A 19,972-nucleotide genomic window follows, 5' to 3' on the forward strand; every position below is an offset into this window, starting at 1 on the left:
GAGTGCACTAATGGGAGTAGGGGAAGAAGGAGAGGGAGAGAGAGAATCTTAAGCAGACTTCATGCTGTACCCAGAGCCCAAAGCGGGGCTCGATTTCACAACCCTAAGATCATACGACCTGAGCCAAAACCAAGAGTCTGACACTTAACCGACTGAGCCACCTAGGCCGCCCCTATCACTATTACACAGATTTAGAAATTGCCATAAAGAAAGTTAAAGTGACGGCGCCTGGGTGGCTCAGTCGTTAAGTTTCCCCCACTCTTGCATTTGAATACTTAATAGGTCTAATTATATCCTACCCTTTATTATGTAGTTTTAACTTTTTTTTTTTTAAGTTTTTATTTACTTATTTGACAGAGAAACAGCGAGAGAGGGAACACAAGCAGGGGGAGTGGGAGAGGGAGAAGCAGGCCTCCCGCTGAGCGGGGAGCCCGATGTGAGGCTCGATCCCAGGATGCTGGGATCATGACCTGAGCCGAAGGCAGATTTTAGAGAAACTCGTAGCCTTAATATGTCATATAAAATTTCTTCTATTTAATCTATAAACATTATTTTTGCCGTTAGTATAACATCTTATTCCTTGCCCTGGATTAAAATGCAAATTCCTAAACCTTCACTCAAGCTTTCTTAATACTACTTAATGGAGATTTTGATAAGCAAAATGGTTGACTTCAGGTCTGGGTCATTTCCTTACTAAATAATAAGCCGTGAAGTTTTACACTGCAGACCATGTGTAGCGAACTAGAGTGACACTTTTGGTATTGCATTGGCAGGCAGCAAGTATGTGCTATAAAATAAAGAAACTGTATATCCTCTAAAATACACAGGCAGACCTTAAAACCAGTGTTAAATAGACCTTGTAACGACATGATATTGTAGTTTCATGAGTATTTCTAAGTTGGAAGTGTTGCCCTGGTAGTATTGAAAGGTAAGGCTGCCAATAAAAAATGACTAAAAGCACTTTCAAGACATGTGAAATGGCATTATAGTATTGTTGGCATGAGCGTGCCTTGTAATCCTGGTTACAAATGATGTCAAAAACGAACATTTCCTATTCTCTTACCCTGTTTACTTGCGAATAAAGCACAGCAATAAGTTAATCAATGTTAATCATCTGGCGAGGCTTTTATTAACAATCTCATTTAGTTTCTTTCCCAACCTTTCTAATAGGAGTGCATTTCGCAGTCTTCTAGGATCTCCTGAGTGAAACTCACTGTGGACAGGATTCTAACTTGGAGGGATCATGGAGCAGTATACAGCAAACAGCAATAGTTCGACAGAGCAGATTGTTGTGCAGGCTGGACAGATTCAGCAGCAGGTATGGAAGTAAAACTGCTTTAAACAGCACAGCAATGGAGCCCGGATTGGCACCACTCAGTGGGGAATTATTTAGAGGTCCCAGATCTTATGAATAATAGGTCTGGTGACTCGTGCCGAAGTGCTTTTAAGATTGGATTTGTTGGGATTTCTCTCATGTTCCATGTGTTCAGAGCTCTGTATTCAGTCCATGACCACATAGAATTTGCTTTTCTTGGGAGCCTGGTTTAATACTGAATTGCCCATTTCATTTTGCTAAAAGTCAAAACCTAGTCTGTTCTCAGATGGAAATTTGGAGTTTTTGTTTTTTTCTGGATTCAGTTTTGTAGTTCCTCTTCTCCATTAAGCTAGCTTTGTGATCTTTTAAGTCTGTGGCCTTAATGGATAAACCAAGATAGTCAGCATCCAAGAAATCCACTGTTCTTTGATTTGATACGTTACGGTGCTTATTCTGAAAAGCTGTAGTTCAGCATGAGGTTAATACTTAGCCACTCTTATTATGAATAAGCACATACAAGAAAGGAATCCCGTGTTGATTTATTCCTTAATAAGATAGATTGCTTTCTTAGATTTATACAGAGATTACATTTTCTGATGCTCTATACCTAGCTTTTTATTTTAGTAAAAGTTTACTTGTGTTTCTCCCTAGAAGAAAAGACATTTATTATGCATTGATTTGACCTTAGGCCAAGATTGGGGCATGTTTTGTTTCCAAAAGGAATACAGAATAGTAGATGGTAGAGAATACAGAAAAGTAGATGGTAGGGAATACAAAGGCTATTTTGATGGTAAGTTGTTCCTATCTAATGATCAAAGGAAGGGGCACCTCTTGATTAAAAGAAATTAATTATTTAAACTCCTTCACTGGCTTTTTCTTCCACCCAGCTGCTGTGTCTCTGGCAGCTTCCTTCAACTGCCTCCTTAGGAAAGGGGATTCCACAAAGGGCCCTCTATTCACACCACCACCTTGATGGATGAAGTCTTGTTCGGTCAGAACTTACCATTAGAGGATATAAACATTAGGTTAAATCACTGAAAACATTGCTTCTAAGGTAATCCAATTGAGTAGAAGTAATCTTAGTTTTGGGCCTTGAGAGCAGTGACCAGCCTGAAGATGATTTTGGTTCACAGTGATTGCTTCATTCTTCCTACCTGGTGATTACATTTAAGTCTCAGAAATTCTTCATTGTAGCTTCAAAGCTGTAAAAACCTGATAACTTTTTTGTTGTGAACTCATTTGAGGAAATAAAAAGCATTAAGATAACCCTAAGCAGAAGGATCAAATGCTTATTTCTGGAGGGAAGGATTACATTAAAAAAATTTGTGTTCATGATGACAACTATTGTTTTTGAGTCATGGAAATGTGTTTTGAGTTTCACTCTGGGGACAAAGGGCTAATATCTTTAATCCTGCTACCTGCAACAAAATAGCTTCAGTATAGGGAGTCTGTACAGTTTGAGAGTCCTCTGTTGGGTGGGACTGTTAAAAGAAGACTCCCTCCCTCTCCCACAAGAGGTAAGGTGATCTCATGTCTTGAACTCTACATTTCCTTCCTGACACATTTCAAGCTCTTCCTGTTCCTGTTCTCAGCAGCAGGGTGGTGTCACTGCTGTCCAGTTGCAGACTGAGGCCCAGGTGGCATCCGCCTCAGGCCAGCAAGTCCAGACCCTCCAGGTAGTGGTGCCCTCTCTGATTCTCTGTAAGCACTGCATGAACTTCTCCTGTCCTCATGTCTGGTGCTATTTGTGGTAGGATCTCAAGGAGGAATGGCAAAGTCAATTGCATGTTTTTGATGCTGTTAACTTGTCTTTGAGGCTTGTAAGATTCCAGTCTCCTCATGTTTCATGCCTAGTCATGTAGTGACCCCAGTATCAGTTTTCTGAAAATTGAATTTGGCAATTGTGTTTCTTTGGGAAGGAAATGGTGCAAGTGACAGGAAGAAATTCTTACAAGTGGCATTAGAATCTATTTAGAGCTAAAGCTCTGTAATCAGAATGCACGGTAAAATTCCGTGGATTTGTATTTATAATAGTGGAATAAAAAATAACTAGGGTTAGATTATGCTTTATTTTTATTAAAAGGGCAACTCGGCTGCAAAATAATCCTTGTACTTGGCAAGGTTTATCTAATCAGTGAATCTTGTTAATCTCTTAACTGCTGCCTTTTCACTACCTTTCCTAAGGAAACCATGACCTGTTTTATTACTAGATTTGCAAAGATTACCCTATACCTCTCCGCCAGACAAAGGTGAAATATGCTTTCTATAAGTCTTAGGTATTACAGCCACTATAAGAATTCTTACTTAACTAGAGCAGTTCCCTAACTTTTTATATGGCCAAGCTAAATATCCTTAGTTGGGGTTATATTTTGGCCAGTTCCTATGTAAAAATGAGAGTAGAAGCCTAAGTCTTTTCTGTGTCTGCAGGTTACTTTGATTAAAATTACTCTATTTTTGAGAAATTGGCAAAATTTGAGTGCCCTGCCTTTTTCCTCCATTGAATGGAAATGATTCAAGGTAGGACCAGGAATGTAGAACTGACGTCTCATTTCAGTGCTGCTAAGCATCCGGCAGTTACCTGCCCCTCATCGTAATCATTTCACCCTAACCTTTCAACCCCATCCCGACACCTCCCGCCTGTAATGTCTGATGGTGATACACTGTCAGTTCTGAACATAAATTAGGCTGAAAAAAGCTGAGCTTGTAGGTACTCCTAAATATGTTCAAATCGTAGAGTTCAGCAGCTTGTTCTTCATGTTTTTCATGCTTGCTTCATCTTATTGATACATAAAACAGTATTGTCATTAACCACTTGTGGAATGGGAATGTAACATGCTCTTAACCGTATGGCTTCTTGTCTGATGCATGTGTCCTTGTAATCATTCATGTGTTGTAAATGCAGTGGGCTCCTTGGAGTCTCAGGTGGTTTATCATGTACACATTTAACGTGTCAGTGAGGGGAGAAGTTCAAGATGATGGGTAGCCAGAAACTTATGAACAGTTGGGCCTTAAAACTTGTTTCTTACTTATGTAGATTTTATTTAAAAGAGATGGGAACACTTTATACGGAAATGATGAAAGCGTTTTCTCTAGAGGTCTCATTATTTTGGAGAATTTTTAATACTTCTTTCAGTTATTCATTTAATAACTATTCAGAATCCTTTCTGATGGAGTACATGCAAACATTGGTGTAGCAAAGGGAATTTAATTTGATAAGGAAAGGAGAAGGCATGAGAGAATCAGATTGTAAAGTCCTTTAAAAAGTAAAGTGGAATTTCTCAACGAACAGTTTATAAAACTTGGGAATTAAATATTCCTGAGGATTCTGATGCATTTGGTGGTGGTGGTGGTGGTGAAGAAGAGGGGGTCTTACTATCTAATCTATTCATCTAGGGAAGATTGATCTTTTAACCAATTACTGTTATTCGAACACACTTTTCAAGGGCATTAAGCATGAATATTTTAGTCCTATGAATATTCTTGTGTTCTGCTACAAATAATTTCTCAAAACAAGGGCAGAATCTAAATGAAATTTTGGACTTGCAGCTATTCTTTTGAACATTCCATTTCATTTCTAACGTGGCTTGTTTTTCCGGCTTCCAGAATGCATTCAGTTAGCTAGGTATTTTTATATTGGGATTCAAGGTGTTATAGAGCACGTATAATGCCCTGGCTTCTAAAGTAGTCCATTTACTCATAGGAGCTGGAAAATTGGGAGTTTTTTGATACACTTGAGTGTATAATTCCCATATTTATCACTGTTTCTGGTAAAACTAAAACAACTATGTAGATATTCAGGGTCCAGTATGAGGAATTCACCACAGAGCTTGAAAACTGACCAGAAGATATTTCTAGGCCTTCCCTAGTGGGCTCTTGAAACAACCACAGGACTAGAATTCCCAGAGTGAGGTAGAGGGTAAAAGTTGTGTATTTCATTTATGCTTGAGAGACTATGGGGAGAAAGGGTCTTCTGCATAAGCTTCCAGAGCTGCTTGCTGCCCAGCCTCCTGGAGTCATTGCTGGGTAGTTTGATTTATTCCTTCCAGGTTATTTAGAATTTGCACTCAACCACCATCACCACCATCAGCCCTCCCTCTCATTGCCTCCTCTCCAGCCTTCACTAGAAACTATTCCTGAATATTAGTCTCAAAAGGCCCATAGTCTGGATGTTTTGATTGAGTGCTTCTCGTAGATTTAGCCTGTATTTGATGACAAATGCCTTATATCTGTTGAGACTTCCTAAAGACCCTGGATATACTTCATTATATGTGACCTTAAAGTATTCAACTTGGTGTTTGGTCAAAGATAGAGTGTTTTTGAAGAAGATAACTTGAAGACAGGGACTTGAGACTTCTTTTCTTAGTGTCTTTTCTACCTTTTCCCCCTCTACCAAGGCAGCAGAATAGTTCCAGTGATTATCTTTTGGTAAAAACCATTTTACGTTATTTCATTGTTATTTTATTTCTTTCTAGGTCCAGGGGCAACCATTAATGGTACAGGTCAGTGGAGGCCAATTAATCACATCAACTGGTCAGCCCATCATGGTTCAAGCTGTCCCTGGTGGACAAGGTCAAACCATCATGCAAGTACCTGTGTCTGGGACTCAGGGTTTGCAGCAGGTGAGCGATGCAAAAAATGTTTAGACAGAATATCAGAATAGAGGTCTTAAAGAAGAGCTTGTTAGAAACTGTACGACTATTGATCTGGCATTTAACTGTTTGCCACCCTACATTCACAAAATGAGTCGATTTTCTACTTTTGTACTATCAGTGATAGAAACAGAATTGTACAGAAATTGGACATCTCTGGTAAGGACTAAGATACTAGGTATGATCTTGAATCAGTATATAAAGAATACAAAAAGATGAGAGTCTAGTTTAATAGAAAATTTATTGGTTTGATCTTTGTTGGAACTCCTGGCAGCTGAGGGAATTTACAGTGTGCTTTGGAAATTAACTGTTCTTGGTCAGGAATGTTACCCTTTCATTTCTTGCTAAGTGATTTATAATTTGAATTATCTAACAAGTGATGAAAAAAAAAAATACTTCAGTCCAGACCCATCACACACACCTAAAGCTGTACTGAGAGCAAAATGTGTAACCCTTAAATACTTTTATTTTATTTTAAGATTTTATTTATTTATTTGACAGACAGCACAAGCAGGGGAAGCGGCAGGCAGAGGGAGAGGGAGAAGCAGACTCCCCTGCTGAGCAGAGAGCCCGACATGGGGCTCGATCCCAGGACCCTGGGATCATGACCTGAGCTGAAGGCAGACACCTAACTGACTGAGCCACCCAGGAGCCCCAATACTTTTATTCTAAAAGAACGGAAAAGTGAATGTATTTCCCTTATGAAGTTAGGAAAAGGAGGAACAAAATGAACAAAAAAGTAGGTTAAAATTAATGAAGTAGAAAACTAACAAAAATGTAGAAGGGTAAATAAAAGCTGATTCTGTAAACAAACCAATAAAGTACTTAGGTAAATCCACTGGAAAGATGGATTCAGAAACAGAAAACAAAGGTAAAGCAAGACATGCAGCTCAGTGGCATCAGATTTTTAAAAACTAGAGGGAATTTTTTTTTTTTTAAAGATTTTATTTATTTATTAGAGAGAGAACACATGAGAGGGGATAGGGTCAGAGGACGAAGCAGACTCCCTGCCGAGCAGGGAGCCCGATGCGGGACTCGATCCCGGGACTCCAGGATCATGACCTGAGCCGAAGGCAGTCGCTTAACCAACTGAGCCACCCAGGCGCCCCAAAACTAGAGGGAACTTTTATCGAGTTGGTAAAAATTAAAAAGAGTTTATATCCAATGCTAGAATGGGTGTAGAGAAAAGGAAACATTATTATTGGTAATTTCAAATTCTGAAGGCATCTCACTATTAAATACATAAACATAAACCTTTGCTCTTTCTGCCCCACTTCTGAGAATCTGTTGTGTAAGAAGAAAAGCATCCATGTACAGGGAGAGATGTACAAAGACATTTATTGCAGCATTTTACTAGGAAAAAAATTGTAACCTGACTGTCCATTCCATCAATAAGGATAAAGAAATGGTTGAATACATCATACTCCATATGTTTATATATGGAGCATTTTGTCCTTGTTAAAAAAGGATGAACTGTTTTCTGGGGAAGATAATCAATATTGAAGTATTTTTAGTGAAAAATAATTTGCAGAGAAATATATACTATGTGATTTCTGTAATGGATAGCCAAACACTCATGGGTATATATGTTTATGAGCACAGAGGCGGGGCAAGGGAGAACTATTAACTTTTTGTTCTATCTATATTTTGTTTTAACAAGTAAAATGATCACAGTGATTTAGTTATTCTGGAGGAATTTAATAGAAGTTGGAAAAACCAGCCATGATCACACTACTTGATAAATCTAAATTAATTTTTATATAAGCCCTTGTAATTTTATGTACAATTTTTTTGCAAAATGTATTCTGGGATTTTTTGTTTGCTTTATTTTTGGTTTTTTGCTTTAATAGGTAAGGTTACTATAAATGTATTTGTGATTACTTTATTTTCCAGTTGAATTCTTAGAGTAATTTCTTTGGAGTGGAGGGATTGGTTGAGCAAAGAAGGGTAAGATCATTTTTAAGGCCGTTGGCATATTTTTGCCAAGATAGAGTTGTAGTTAGGATTAAAAATAGTCTCCACATTGCTCCATGCATAAATGTATGAGGCTTTAAATATATTTTGTGTGTGTGCTTGCTGCAGTGTCGTACTGCTGTTCATTTCTGTCCTTTTCATTGCCTCCTCTCCAGCCCCCCTGCCACGCCTTCCGCTCCACCATTGACTAGAAATGGTGTGCTATAACACTAGGAACAGTGTACTGTGAATGCAGTGACCTGACTTTCATTCCCAGGTCTGCCGTTAAACAAGATTTCTGATCCTGGCCAAGTCATTTGATTGTCAGTGTTCTCATCCAGAAATGCAGTTTATATCAGGTGATGTTTAGGGTTCATTCCAGCTCTAAATTCTATGATTTTATGGGGACTTTTCAGCCTTTAAGAGACTTTGAAAGGGTTATTTATTTCATTCCCTTCCCTCCAAGTAGGACTGTGACTAATCAAACCATCCTGGAGAAACTCTTTTCTGTTAATGTGTATAAAGCTTTAAGTACGATTCCACAGCCCCTTTTAAAATGCTTAAGGTTTCAATCCCTTTTTATTAGAGGTTGCTTCTCATTAGTGTTGAATAACCATTTCTTTTTGAAGAGTACTCCTTAACCTTTTTTTGGATTGCATGCTCTATTTTAGAATTCCACTGAAACCTATATCCCCTTAGAAAAGGTACAGATGTTCAGATACATGCTAAATTTGTGTATAATTTTAGATTAAGATCACTGGCTTAATAAGGACAGTAGAACCAAAGTAGAGAGTGAAGAAATAAATGCAAGAATATTGGAAGTTGATGTATAATAAAAATAGTATAAAATACCAGTGAAGAAGTGGTTTAAGAATGGCATAGAAAAAGAAAACAAGATATCTATCTCATTACTATATACTTGGTAGATTTACAGTCTAAATGTAAAAAAGCATACTTGGAAACTTTTAGATTTTATTTACAAGAGAATTTTATTTACGTCGAGTAGAGAACGATTTTTTAAAGATACAAAACCCAAATTGATTTGACTACTTCAAAATAAAAATGTATATACATCAAAATATAAATAAAAGACAAGGTGCAGATATGCAGAAGATATTTTTTAACACACATAATTTGGTTTGTATCCAAAATACATAAAGAACATTTATGTATTGTTACGAAAATAACAATCCAGTAGGGAAATGGGCAAAAAATATGAATAGATGGAAAAGGAAATCCAAATGACTAAAAGCAGGTATCCCTTGCTGTTTGAAGCTCAGTTAGGAAATAGATTCAGATAACTAAATAAATTTGTTTACTAATTTATCTATTTGCCACTACTTTCTAAGTGCCAACTCTGAGCTAAGTATTTAGAAAAAGTAGTTAAGAAGACCTAGGTAGAGGATTCTGGGAAGATGGTGGAACAGGACATACCAGGAATCTCTCTCCCCACCTACGTAATAATCGCATTGGCAGAATCTGTCTGGTATAAACTATTTTGGAACTCTCAAGTCTTTTTGAAAACTTTTTACTTACGGGGGAGGCATAGACTTAAAGTGAAGATAATTTCAGTAAGTTTGAGCTCTTAGCATAATAGCAGCTACTCAGCAGCCTAACAGGTAGCTGCACACAGGTTTTGACGCAGCCTCTGGGCAGCTTATAGGTGCCAAGGTGAGCAAAATAGACCCCATCCTCTAAAATCAGGGATCACTGATTGCTGCCTCTGATCAGAGGTGCAGATGAAGGAGGAGGCAGCCTGTGTCGTCACACCTTCCCCCACTGTTGTAAGTCCCTCTCCCTCCAGCTGAAGTGGCTGACCCCTAGGGAATTTTTAAAAAGTCAGCACCCTTCCCTGCTCCCTTCATTTTCTCTTTTCCCCCTTTTGAGAGCCTAACTTTAGACTCTAGGACACTCAAAAGAAGCTGAATATTTGGGAAAATTAGAAAAGGACTGCACATACTTGGGGACAGGCACAGGCTCAGAAAAGACCTGAAAAAGCCTTCAGTTTATGCCTTAGGCTGATTTTTTGGCACAGAGACCGCCTACAACAATCAAAACAATAACAGCAAATCCCAGGGAAGGGAAAGAATCTGATGTCTACAGTTAGTACATTAGTTGACTTAATATGCAGTTTCCAACAAAAGTCATAAGGCATACAAAGAAACAGGAAAGTATTGCCCATTCAGAGGAAAAAATCTATGAACTGTCCTTTAAAAAAATAGATTTACTGTAAGACAAGCATTTTAAGAATAACTGCCCCAAAGATGCTCAAAGAACTATAAGATGTTGAAAAAGTCAGGGAAGCAATGTATGAACAAAATGGAAATACCAATAAAGAGATAGAAAACCTGAAAAGAAATTATGGCACTGATAAGTACGATAATGGAAATGAAGTATTCACTAGAAAGATTCAAGGCAAATTTGAATAGATAGAAGAAAGAACCCACGAACTTGAAGATATAAGGCAATGGAAATGATTGGATCTGAGGAACAGAAAGAGAAGACATTGGAAAAAAGTGAACAGAGCCTATGGGAACTATGAGTCTATCAGGTGTGCCAACAGATGCATTGTGGGAGTCTCAGAAGAAGAGATAGAGAAAAGCGCATAGAGAATATTTGAAGACATAATGGCTGAAAATTCCCCAGATTTGTTGAGAGACATAAGATGAACTCGGAGACCCACAGCAAGACACAAAATTATCAAACGTTTGGAAGCCACAAATAGAGAATCTTGAAAGCAGCAAGAGAGAAGTGACTTGTCACCTACAGGGGATCCTCAAGACTTTTAGCAGATTTCTCATCAGAAATTTTGGAGGCCAGAAGGCAGTGACTGATACATTCAGAGTGCCGGGACACCTGGGTGGCTCAATCTGTTAAGCATCCAGCTCTTGATCTCAGGGTTGTGAGTTGAAGCCACACTGGGCTCCACGCTGGGTGTGGAACCTACTTTAAAAAAAAAAAAAAAAATCAGTCAGTCAGTGGGGCACCTGGGTGGATTAGTCCATTAAGTGTCTGCCTTCAGCTCAGGTCATGATCATGATCAGTCTCCCTGCTCAGCAGGGAATCTGCTTTTCCCTCCCCCTGGTTGTGCTGTCTCCTCTCCTGCATATTCCCTCTCTCTCTCTAATAAATAAAATCTTTTTTAAAAATCAGTCAAAAAAACAGTAGAACAACCAGACGGAAGATAAGTAAGAAAATAGAGTACTTAACACAATAGACCCAACTAGGTAAGACAGACTTACACAGAACCCTCCACCCAACAGCAACAGCATACACATTCTTCTCAAGTACACATGGGAGCTTTCCAGACAGATCATATATCTGGTCACAAATTAAGTCTCAGACTGCATACAAAGTATCTTCTCTGACCACAGTGGGATGAAGTTACAAATCAACAGAAATAAAAGTGGAAAATTCACAAATCTGTGGAAATTAAACAGTACACTCTTTTTTTTTCTTTTTTCTTTTTTTTTTTTTAAGATTTTATTTATTTATTTGAGAGAGAGAGAATGAGAGACAGAGAGCATGAGAGGGAGGAGGGTCAGAGGGAGAAGCAGACTCCCTACCGAGCAGGGAGCCCGATGCGGGACTCGATCCTGGGACTCCAGGATCATGACCTGAGCCGAAGGCAGTCGCTTAACCAACTGAGCCACCCAGGCGCCCTAAACAGTACACTCTTAAGTAATCAATGGGTCAAAGGAGAAATTACATGAGAAATTAGAAAATACTTCAAGACAAATGAAAACAAAGACCCACCATATATGAACATGGCAGAAGCAGTGTTGAGGGGGAAATTGATGACTATAAATGCTTATGTTAAAAACAAGAAAGATTGACAACCCACAACCTAACCTTACAACTTACGGAATTAGAAAAAGATTGAATTAAACCCAAAGCTGGCCAAAAGAAAGAAATAATAAAGACTAGAGCAGAAATAAATGAAATAGTAGAAAAACAATAGAGAAAATAAATGAAAACGAAAGTCGGTTCTTTGAAAATAATAAAATTGACAGATCTTGAGCTAGATAGACTAAAAAAAGTCAAATAACCAAAATCAGAAATGAAAGTAGGGATGTTACTACCAATTCCACAGAAATGAAAAGATCATAAGAAAGTATTATGAGCAACTAAATGCAACAGACTGAATTACCTAAAAGAGTAAACAAATTCCTAGAAAGAAAACCTACTCTATCAAGACTCAGTTACAAAGAAATAGAAAATCCTAATAGACTTACAATAAGTAAAAGGTGAAAGATGTATGTGATCTGAAGAGAAACCAGAATACAGAGCTTATAATTAGTAAGGAGCTTGAATCCGTAATCAAAAATCACCCAACAAATAAAAGCACTAATGGCTTCACTGGTATATTTTACCAAAAACTTGGAGAACTAATACCAATCAAACTTTTCCCAAAAATTGGGAGAGTACCTCCTAATTCATTCTGTGAGGCCAACATTATTCTGATACCAAGACCAAACAAAGACATTACAAGAAAAATTACAGACTAATATGCGTTATGAACATTGATGCAAGAATCCCCCCAAAATACTAGCAAACCCAAATCCAGAGCATATTAAAAATTACACACTATGAACAAGTGGGACTTATTCCTAGAGTTCAAGGATGCTTCCACATTGAAAAATTAATGTAATACAGTACAGTAACGAAATGAAGGAGAAAAACTCCACTCTATTGAAATAACACCCAGATCAAAAATGTCTGGTGATGGAATGAATGAAAGAACTAATGAGATGGGAGATGAAGGGGATGTGGGGGAAACATTTGTGCTGTACCCTTGACTATTGTTTAGGTGTGAACTTGTATATAAAATATTGGAAGTTTTGAGCTGTGGGGCGTTCCTAAGTGCATTCTCTTTTGTTCTTAAAAACGTGTACAGTAGGTGTTACATGAAAACAGGATGCTATACACCCAGCAGTTAAACTATTAACTAGTTTTTTAAATAATAAAAAGCTTATAAGAAATATTTTTCAAATTTGTCACATTTACAATGACACTCCTAATAAATTAGCCATAGCCGTTAAAGAAAGAAATATAAGAAAATAGATTTGGATAGCACAGGTTCCCTCTCTGTCCAAAATTGTTGCCTGAGGTTTAGCTATCCAAAGCCAGGAATAAAATTGAAAATGCAAATTAAATCAACAAGAGACCAGCAAACATTAATGATAGTACTGAGCATTAGTGAAGATGTTGGAAAATAGACATAGGGAATAGAATCTGACACATTGTTCAGTGTCTCTTGACACACTTGTGGCCTGTAGTCAAAGCGAGGTTCAACAGGGGGAAGAATCCACTTTAAAGCTCAACTTAACGTGGTTCTGGGTGGGCATCTTGCCTTGTGGGCATCTCCGTAGGGTAGCACATGACACGACAGCTATCTTGATACCCTCAGAGCAAGTAAGGGAGAGTGAGAAAAAGCCAGCAAGATGGAAGTTGATCTTTTTGTAACCTAATCTCATAAGTGATGCCCCAATACTTTGGCCAGATTGTTTGTTAGAAGTGAGTCACTAGGTCCAGCACACTCATGGGGAAGATTACATAAAAGGAGTGATTACCAGAAAGCAGCTAGAAACCATTTTAGAGGCTGCATTACAACACACCCATCTCCTTCAACACAGGAATTCTACTTAAGAAACTTATAACATTTGCACAAGAATACGTGTTCATTAATTTTTGTGTGTGTAAAATTTGTTTGTAAAAATAAAATTGTTAGAGAAAAACCCAAATATTAAGGGGAATGGATGAATAATAAGTTACAGTATAATTACTTAATGTGATACTTAATACCAGTTAAAATGAGTGAACTAGTTCTGGGGCGCTCAGCTGGCTCAGTCGGAAGATGGGTCGGTCATTCAGCTAGCTCAGTTGGAAGAGCATGTGATTCTTGATCTCAGGGTCATGAGTTCAAGCCCCCACATTGGGTATAGAGATTACAAATAAATAAATACTTTAAAAATGATGAAATAAATATTTTAAAACTGGCTAAATTTTGAAAACAATGACGATAAAAGCAAATTGCAAAAAGATACAGTATGTTACTATTTATGTGAAACTTACAAACTAAAACCTATCCATAGGTTTTTATGGATAGACGTGTAAAATGCTCTGTAAGGATGATCACATTTTAATACAGTAAATAATTTTTAGAGGGGAAGGGAATGTTAAACAAATATGGCAGAACGTTAATTTGTTAAATCTGAGTGGCGACTGCATAGGTTTCTAATATAATAGTGTCACCTTTTCTGTATGTTTAAAGCTTTTATATATATATAGGATAGCATTTTTTTAAACATTTTATTGTAGAAAACATTAAATAGACAAAAACAGAGAATGGTGTGATGAATCCCTACCACCCAGCTTTAACATTTATCAAATTATAATCAGTCTTCTAGTTGCACCTGTATTCCCTTACTCTTTCAAGGATTACTTTAAATATATATAATATTCTTTTATCTCTAAAAAGTACTTCAGGATATGTTTTTAAATGAATATACTTTAAAAATATATATAACATGCCAGCCTGGTTATATATCATCTTTTTTAAAACTGACTTTGATTCCTTAAAATCATCCTGTATCTAGACAGCAGCCAAAATTCCCCCCATTGTTTCATGAATGGAAAACAACTTATGTCTAATTTACAATAGAGAGCAGAACAAGATTCTGTCTTTTTTTCCTCTTCAGAGCCTTTCTTGCTTTCTGGGGGAACTTGGGTACCTAATACTCCAGGACCAAAAGAGACCAGTGCCAGCAGGGTACTAACATTTCTCTGTGTTCTCTTGCACAGATACAGTTGGTCCCACCTGGACAGATTCAGATCCAGGGTGGGCAGGCTGTGCAGGTACAGGGCCAGCAGGGCCAGACCCAGCAGATCATCATCCAGCAGCCCCAGACGGCAGTCACTGCTGGCCAGACCCAGGTAATTCCCATGATCTCTGTCAACCCAAGAGCACAACTGATTGGGAAGGGTCAGACAGCTGAGCCAGATATCTCACTGGTAGTAGAAATGGGGAAGAAAACCATCAAAATATTGTATTTTCTTTCTTAAAAAGAAGGCGTCCTTTGTGGTAGCTTTGGAATGTATTAAATTGTCACGATTTCTGTCCTTCAGACCCAGCAGCAGATTGCTGTCCAGGGACAGCAAGTGGCACAGACTGCCGAAGGGCAGACTATTGTCTATCAGCCAGTGAACGCAGACGGCACCATTCTACAGCAAGGTAAGTGTGCCTATGTGTTTCTGTGGGACTTTGGCAGGGGGCATCTTTTTTATCCTTTGAGCAAATGACTGCTCCACAAATTTTGTGCCCTCCTCACAACATATATATATTTTTTTTTACAGAGAGGGAGAGGGCGAAGCGGGCTCTCTGGCTAGCAGGGAGCCCACAGAACATACTTTTGAACAACAAAAATTTTTTCTAAATCTCCATTGGTTGTTGTTTTCTCGTCATTCATACGTGACCAGCATTGGTAACATTTGTAGGCGTTCCTGCAGTGGTGGTTAAAAGACTGGCCCTAGGGATTATAGAAGTTTTTGAGCCTTTCTAGCGGGGGAAAAAAAATGTTTCTACATAGAAGACTGGAAGTACAGTTTCGTTATTGGTAATGGAAGAAACCAATCAGAAGTCAAGTTGGCATTTAGTATTGCTGCTACTTGCAGGTTTTTTTTTCTGGTCTACTTTATTATTAGTTTTTGCTCAAAAGACTTATTATATGCCCACTATGTATGCAGCACTTCACTAAGAAAGAAATTTTCTCAGAGAACCTTTAATCTATTAAGGGAGACATGTATGTGACCGAATAAATGCAGTGCAGAGCCTTTACAGAGGTGTGTCCTAGCAATAGATAATGCATAAATACAGGAGCGATGAAATCTGTTGGACTTGGGAGGAGAATGGACTTCAGAGAAGAGGAGATGGCTCAAACTGAACTTGAGAGCTTTTGGAAGTATCTGTCAGCTAAGTGAATCTGGAAAAGACATCTGAGTCCATGAGCAAAAATTTGACTTGTGATGGGGCACCTGGGTGGCTCAGTCGGTTAAGCATCCTTGATTTCAGCTTAGGTCATGATCACAAGGTTGTGAAATCGAACCCCAAGTTGGGCTCCATGCTAGGCATGGAGCCTGCTTAGGATTCTCTCTTTCCCTCTCCCTCTGCCTGCCCCCACTCACACGCATGCATGCTCTTCCTCCCCCGCGCCCCCCCCAAAAAAGTTGGACTTTTGGTTAAAATTTAGCAGTACACAAGCTCCAGTGAGTACAGGTAAGTGTGCTCTCCTGTGACTCAGGAGAAGGCCTGAACTGGATTGAGCCCAGGCCAGAGCTCAATCAGAAAATGGTGAACAAATCTGTGAGTGATGCTGGTGATAGTTTGGGGGCATGGAGTGTTTGGTTTAATTTTAAGTTTTAGTTCTAGAACAGGTTGGGTCATTGTCAGTTTAGGATAAACAAATTATAAATGTATAAAGTCTCCGTCCTAAACAGATTATTCGCGTATACAAGAACAGTAGTATAACTGAAGTCAGACTGACCTCTAGAAGAGGAGGCCTCCAAACTTTCTCACCAGCCATTGAAAGCTATTACTGGAATACCCAGGGAGGTATCCACTTCAAGGATAATTTTATCAGAACTGGAACCCAGACAGTGAACAGACTATCAAAGGCAGTGATTACTGGGCTTACATGCAGCAAACGGGGCAGAGAGTAGGAGAGTGCTTCTCCCTTTGTGCTGTTTACTATGTTTTTCCAGAGGAGATAAGCGTGTGCCAGATAGAAGAGGGACTAACTGTGTTCCCTTCTTTCTGTGTACCTGTTTTTGTTTGTTTTATGTTTTATTTTCTTAAAGTTACAGTCCCTGTTTCAGGCATGATCACCATCCCAGCAGCCAGTTTGGCAGGAGCACAGATTGTTCAGACAGGAGCCAACACCAACACAACCAGCAGTGGGCAAGGGACTGTCACTGTCACACTACCAGTGGCAGGCAATGTGGTCAATTCAGGAGGGATGGTCATGGTAAGAAAACGGATTTTCTATCATTTATCTTTCCATATATCTCTTTGTCATTGAAAATTTGTTTGGACTTGCAGTTTGCTATCTTATCTCATAAAGCTTGTTGATAACGCTGGCCCCTTGGGATTGAATTGATCCTTAAGGCATTTACAGAGATCTACTTTTACAAGAAACACTATAATGCATTATAATTCATTCTGAGCACCTATTATGTGCTGGTGACTATTCTAGGTGCTAGAGATAGAGCAGAGGATAAATAGGTAGAAGTAACCGCTTTTGAGTAATCTTATTCAGAATTCAAATAATGAAGGCATAGACTACTAATCTTTGGGAAGTGGGCAATATATTGCCCATAGAGAGTGAAATAAGAAGTAAGCTCAAAATCAGATTGTAATCAATAAAGAAACCAAAACGTGTATGCTATGAGTACATTGGGAAGATAGGGAAGGAGAGATGAGTAGTGGTGTAAGTGGAGGGTAAGTCTTCCTGTCCAAAATGGATGGCAGTACATAATACCTAAAATGGGTAAATTAAGAACAAGTAGTAGAAGCCTGCACACAGAGGTGGAGGAAACTACCAGAAGAAACAACACATCCATTCAAAGTTGTTATAGTTGGGAAGGGAATGGGGCATGGGAACCTGTTACTGGTTTTCTCATATACTTAGTACAGTGTTTTTAGTTTTAGTGTGTTTAGAAAAATTAAGTTTGAATTATTTAGCAAGTTAAGTAGCTTATTAAATTATGTAACTGTAGGCATTTGGGTCAACCTACCTTTGTACTATTTCATGGTCTGTGATTACTGTTCCTGACCATTAGATGGCAGCAGATTTTTCTAGAAATGGAGCCATAGGTGGATAACAATTTGGACATGGTTGTATCATCTGTCATTGTAGCTCCTGGGTTCCCTATGACAATCCTCCGGAATTTTGGTTTAAAATGCATGGGTGTAAATGTTCTCCAGGAATCCCGTTTAACTACGTGCTCTATAAAAGCTACTCTTTGTAGCATTTAGAAAAAATAATTTAACAGGGACCGAGAAGTTTCCTGTGTCCATACTACGTGCCACTATTTAATAAGCTGTGGTTTTTCTTCATGTAGATGGTGCCTGGTGCTGGCTCTGTACCTGCTATCCAAAGAATCCCTCTCCCTGGGGCAGAGATGCTCGAAGAAGAGCCTCTCTATGTGAATGCCAAACAGTACCACCGTATATTAAAGAGGAGGCAAGCCCGGGCTAAACTAGAGGCAGAAGGAAAAATTCCAAAGGAAAGAAGGGTGTGTATAACATTGAAAGAAGGAGGAGAAAGGGCAGGGTTCTCCTTTTGAAATTACCTTTTATATGGTTTGTTTCCTTGAGCACCTTCCAAACAATTGAAAGTAAATAGCTGTTATCTTTATAAAAGTTAACATTTATTATTGTTCTGTGTGACCGCAACTACCATAACAAAACAGTAACAGGGGCTTAAAAAGAAATTTATTTTTTTTCTTGCATTAGAGAAGTCCAGAGAGAAATTGTCCTAGGCTGGTAGCCCATTTCCACAGCCAGTCCTCATGATGCTCTCTCCTCTGGTCTCACTATTCTGATAGCCTTAGTGTGCTAGTCATAGTCCAGGATGACTGCTTGGGCTCCGGCCTAGGTACAAGGGGAACAAGAAAGGCACTCTTTCTCAAGGAAACTTTCAAGAAGCTCCATACATCTCATTAGCCAAAACTTAATTACGTGGCCACACTTAAACCTGCAAACAAGGCAGGGAAATGCAGGGGGTTTTTTTTTGTTTTTTTTTTTACTGAGCAGTCATTTGCTCAACTAAAATTTGGTCTGTTATTGAAGTGAAGGAGAGCATGTATATGGGTTGGGGGGGTTAGATAGTGATCGTTGCTACACCTTTGGGGAATCCTTTTTATTTATTATTCATTTAGCGTTCACATCTTTATGATAGTTCATATACGGTCAGCTGCTGCCCAATGTTTCCTCCAAAGCTTTCTCCATAATTCAAGGTCATAATTGCCCCTGGTGCCTCTGATGAAAGCTCTCCTGAACTTCAGAGAGTAGAATTTATGAATGAGATAACTGTGCTGGTTCCAACTAGTACCTTTATTTCTCTGGTTTCAGAAATACCTGCATGAGTCTCGGCACCGTCATGCCATGGCTCGGAAACGGGGTGAAGGTGGGCGGTTTTTCTCTCCAAAGGAAAAGGATAGTCCCCATATGCAGGTAAGTAGATGATACATTTCATTCTTCTCTTTTTGCCGTGTATTTTCTTGGGAAGAGCATTCAGAGTCCTCTTGTTATGTTCACACCAGAGACTAACTACATTCTCTAAGTTGAATGCAATGTTGTATCTCTTAGATTCCTTTTTGCCTTAAAGCACTAAACGTGTTCAATCCATTGGCCCTTTTCCTCCTCATCTTTGCCAGTTACTACTATTAATTCCTTCTTATAATTCTCCTTTTTCTTGATTTTAAAAGAAAAAGTTTTATTGTCTCTTAGTGTAATAGCACGATCATCAGCAGCTAACACTTAACTGCTATGTGCCAGCCATTACATTAAGCATTTTTGTAAGCGCTTTGTTTTCATTGAATCTTTAGAGCATCCTCAAGCCCCGTGAGGTAAGAATACTTATTTCCATTTTACAGTTAAATTTGAGGTTTAGAGAGATTAAGTAGTTTGCCCAAGGTAAAATACTTAATAAAATGGTACACCTGAAATTCAAAGCCAGTGTAATTCCAGAACTTATTTGTAGCTGCTGTACATCACTGGTTCTTACATCTGATTCCACTGATTGTACTTATCAGCATTTCTGAGTCAGTATATCCAAAACAGAGCTCTTGATTTGTATTTTATTTTTTATCCCTAAACCAGTCGCTCATCTCAGTAAGTGACCTGTCCATCCACCCAGTTGCTAAAGCTTAAATTGTCCAATTCTTGAAAAAGTCCTCTTGGCTTTACCTTTAAAATAATAATCTGAATCAGTTAACCTTTTTTCCCTTCCAGCTGCCATTAGCCTGAAGAAGTCCTCTTTTTTTGCTTCAGTTC

The 19,972-nt window shown here is 38.5% G+C and overlaps 1 protein-coding gene across 10 annotated transcripts in view; it reads left to right on the plus strand.

The window, feature by feature from the left end:
- NFYA (nuclear transcription factor Y subunit alpha) overlaps positions 1–19,972 on the plus strand; it is a 31,216-nt gene that overhangs the window by 6,321 nt on the left and 4,923 nt on the right. For 2 of the 10 annotated variants that reach the window (XM_081828140.1, XM_081828138.1), the window contains exons 2-9: positions 1,186–1,318; positions 2,908–2,994; positions 5,788–5,934; positions 14,722–14,853; positions 15,046–15,151; positions 16,774–16,940; positions 18,037–18,210; positions 19,049–19,150. In XM_081828140.1, coding sequence (XP_081684266.1) covers positions 1,244–1,318; positions 2,908–2,994; positions 5,788–5,934; positions 14,722–14,853; positions 15,046–15,151; positions 16,774–16,940; positions 18,037–18,210; positions 19,049–19,150 — 990 coding nt within the window. In that variant the 5' untranslated portion in view covers positions 1,186–1,243. Of the gene's footprint in view, positions 1–1,170; positions 1,319–2,907; positions 2,995–5,787; positions 5,935–14,721; positions 14,854–15,045; positions 15,152–16,773; positions 16,941–18,036; positions 18,211–19,048; positions 19,151–19,972 lie in introns of all 10 variants that reach the window. The other 8 variants (XM_081828139.1, XM_081828137.1, XM_081828145.1 and 5 more) reach the window with 7 other exon arrangements.

Source organism: Leptonychotes weddellii, chromosome 8 (assembly GCF_054177405.1).
Source record: "Leptonychotes weddellii isolate Sample4059 chromosome 8, ASM5417740v2, whole genome shotgun sequence".
NCBI classification, from domain to species: Eukaryota; Metazoa; Chordata; class Mammalia; order Carnivora; family Phocidae; genus Leptonychotes; species Leptonychotes weddellii.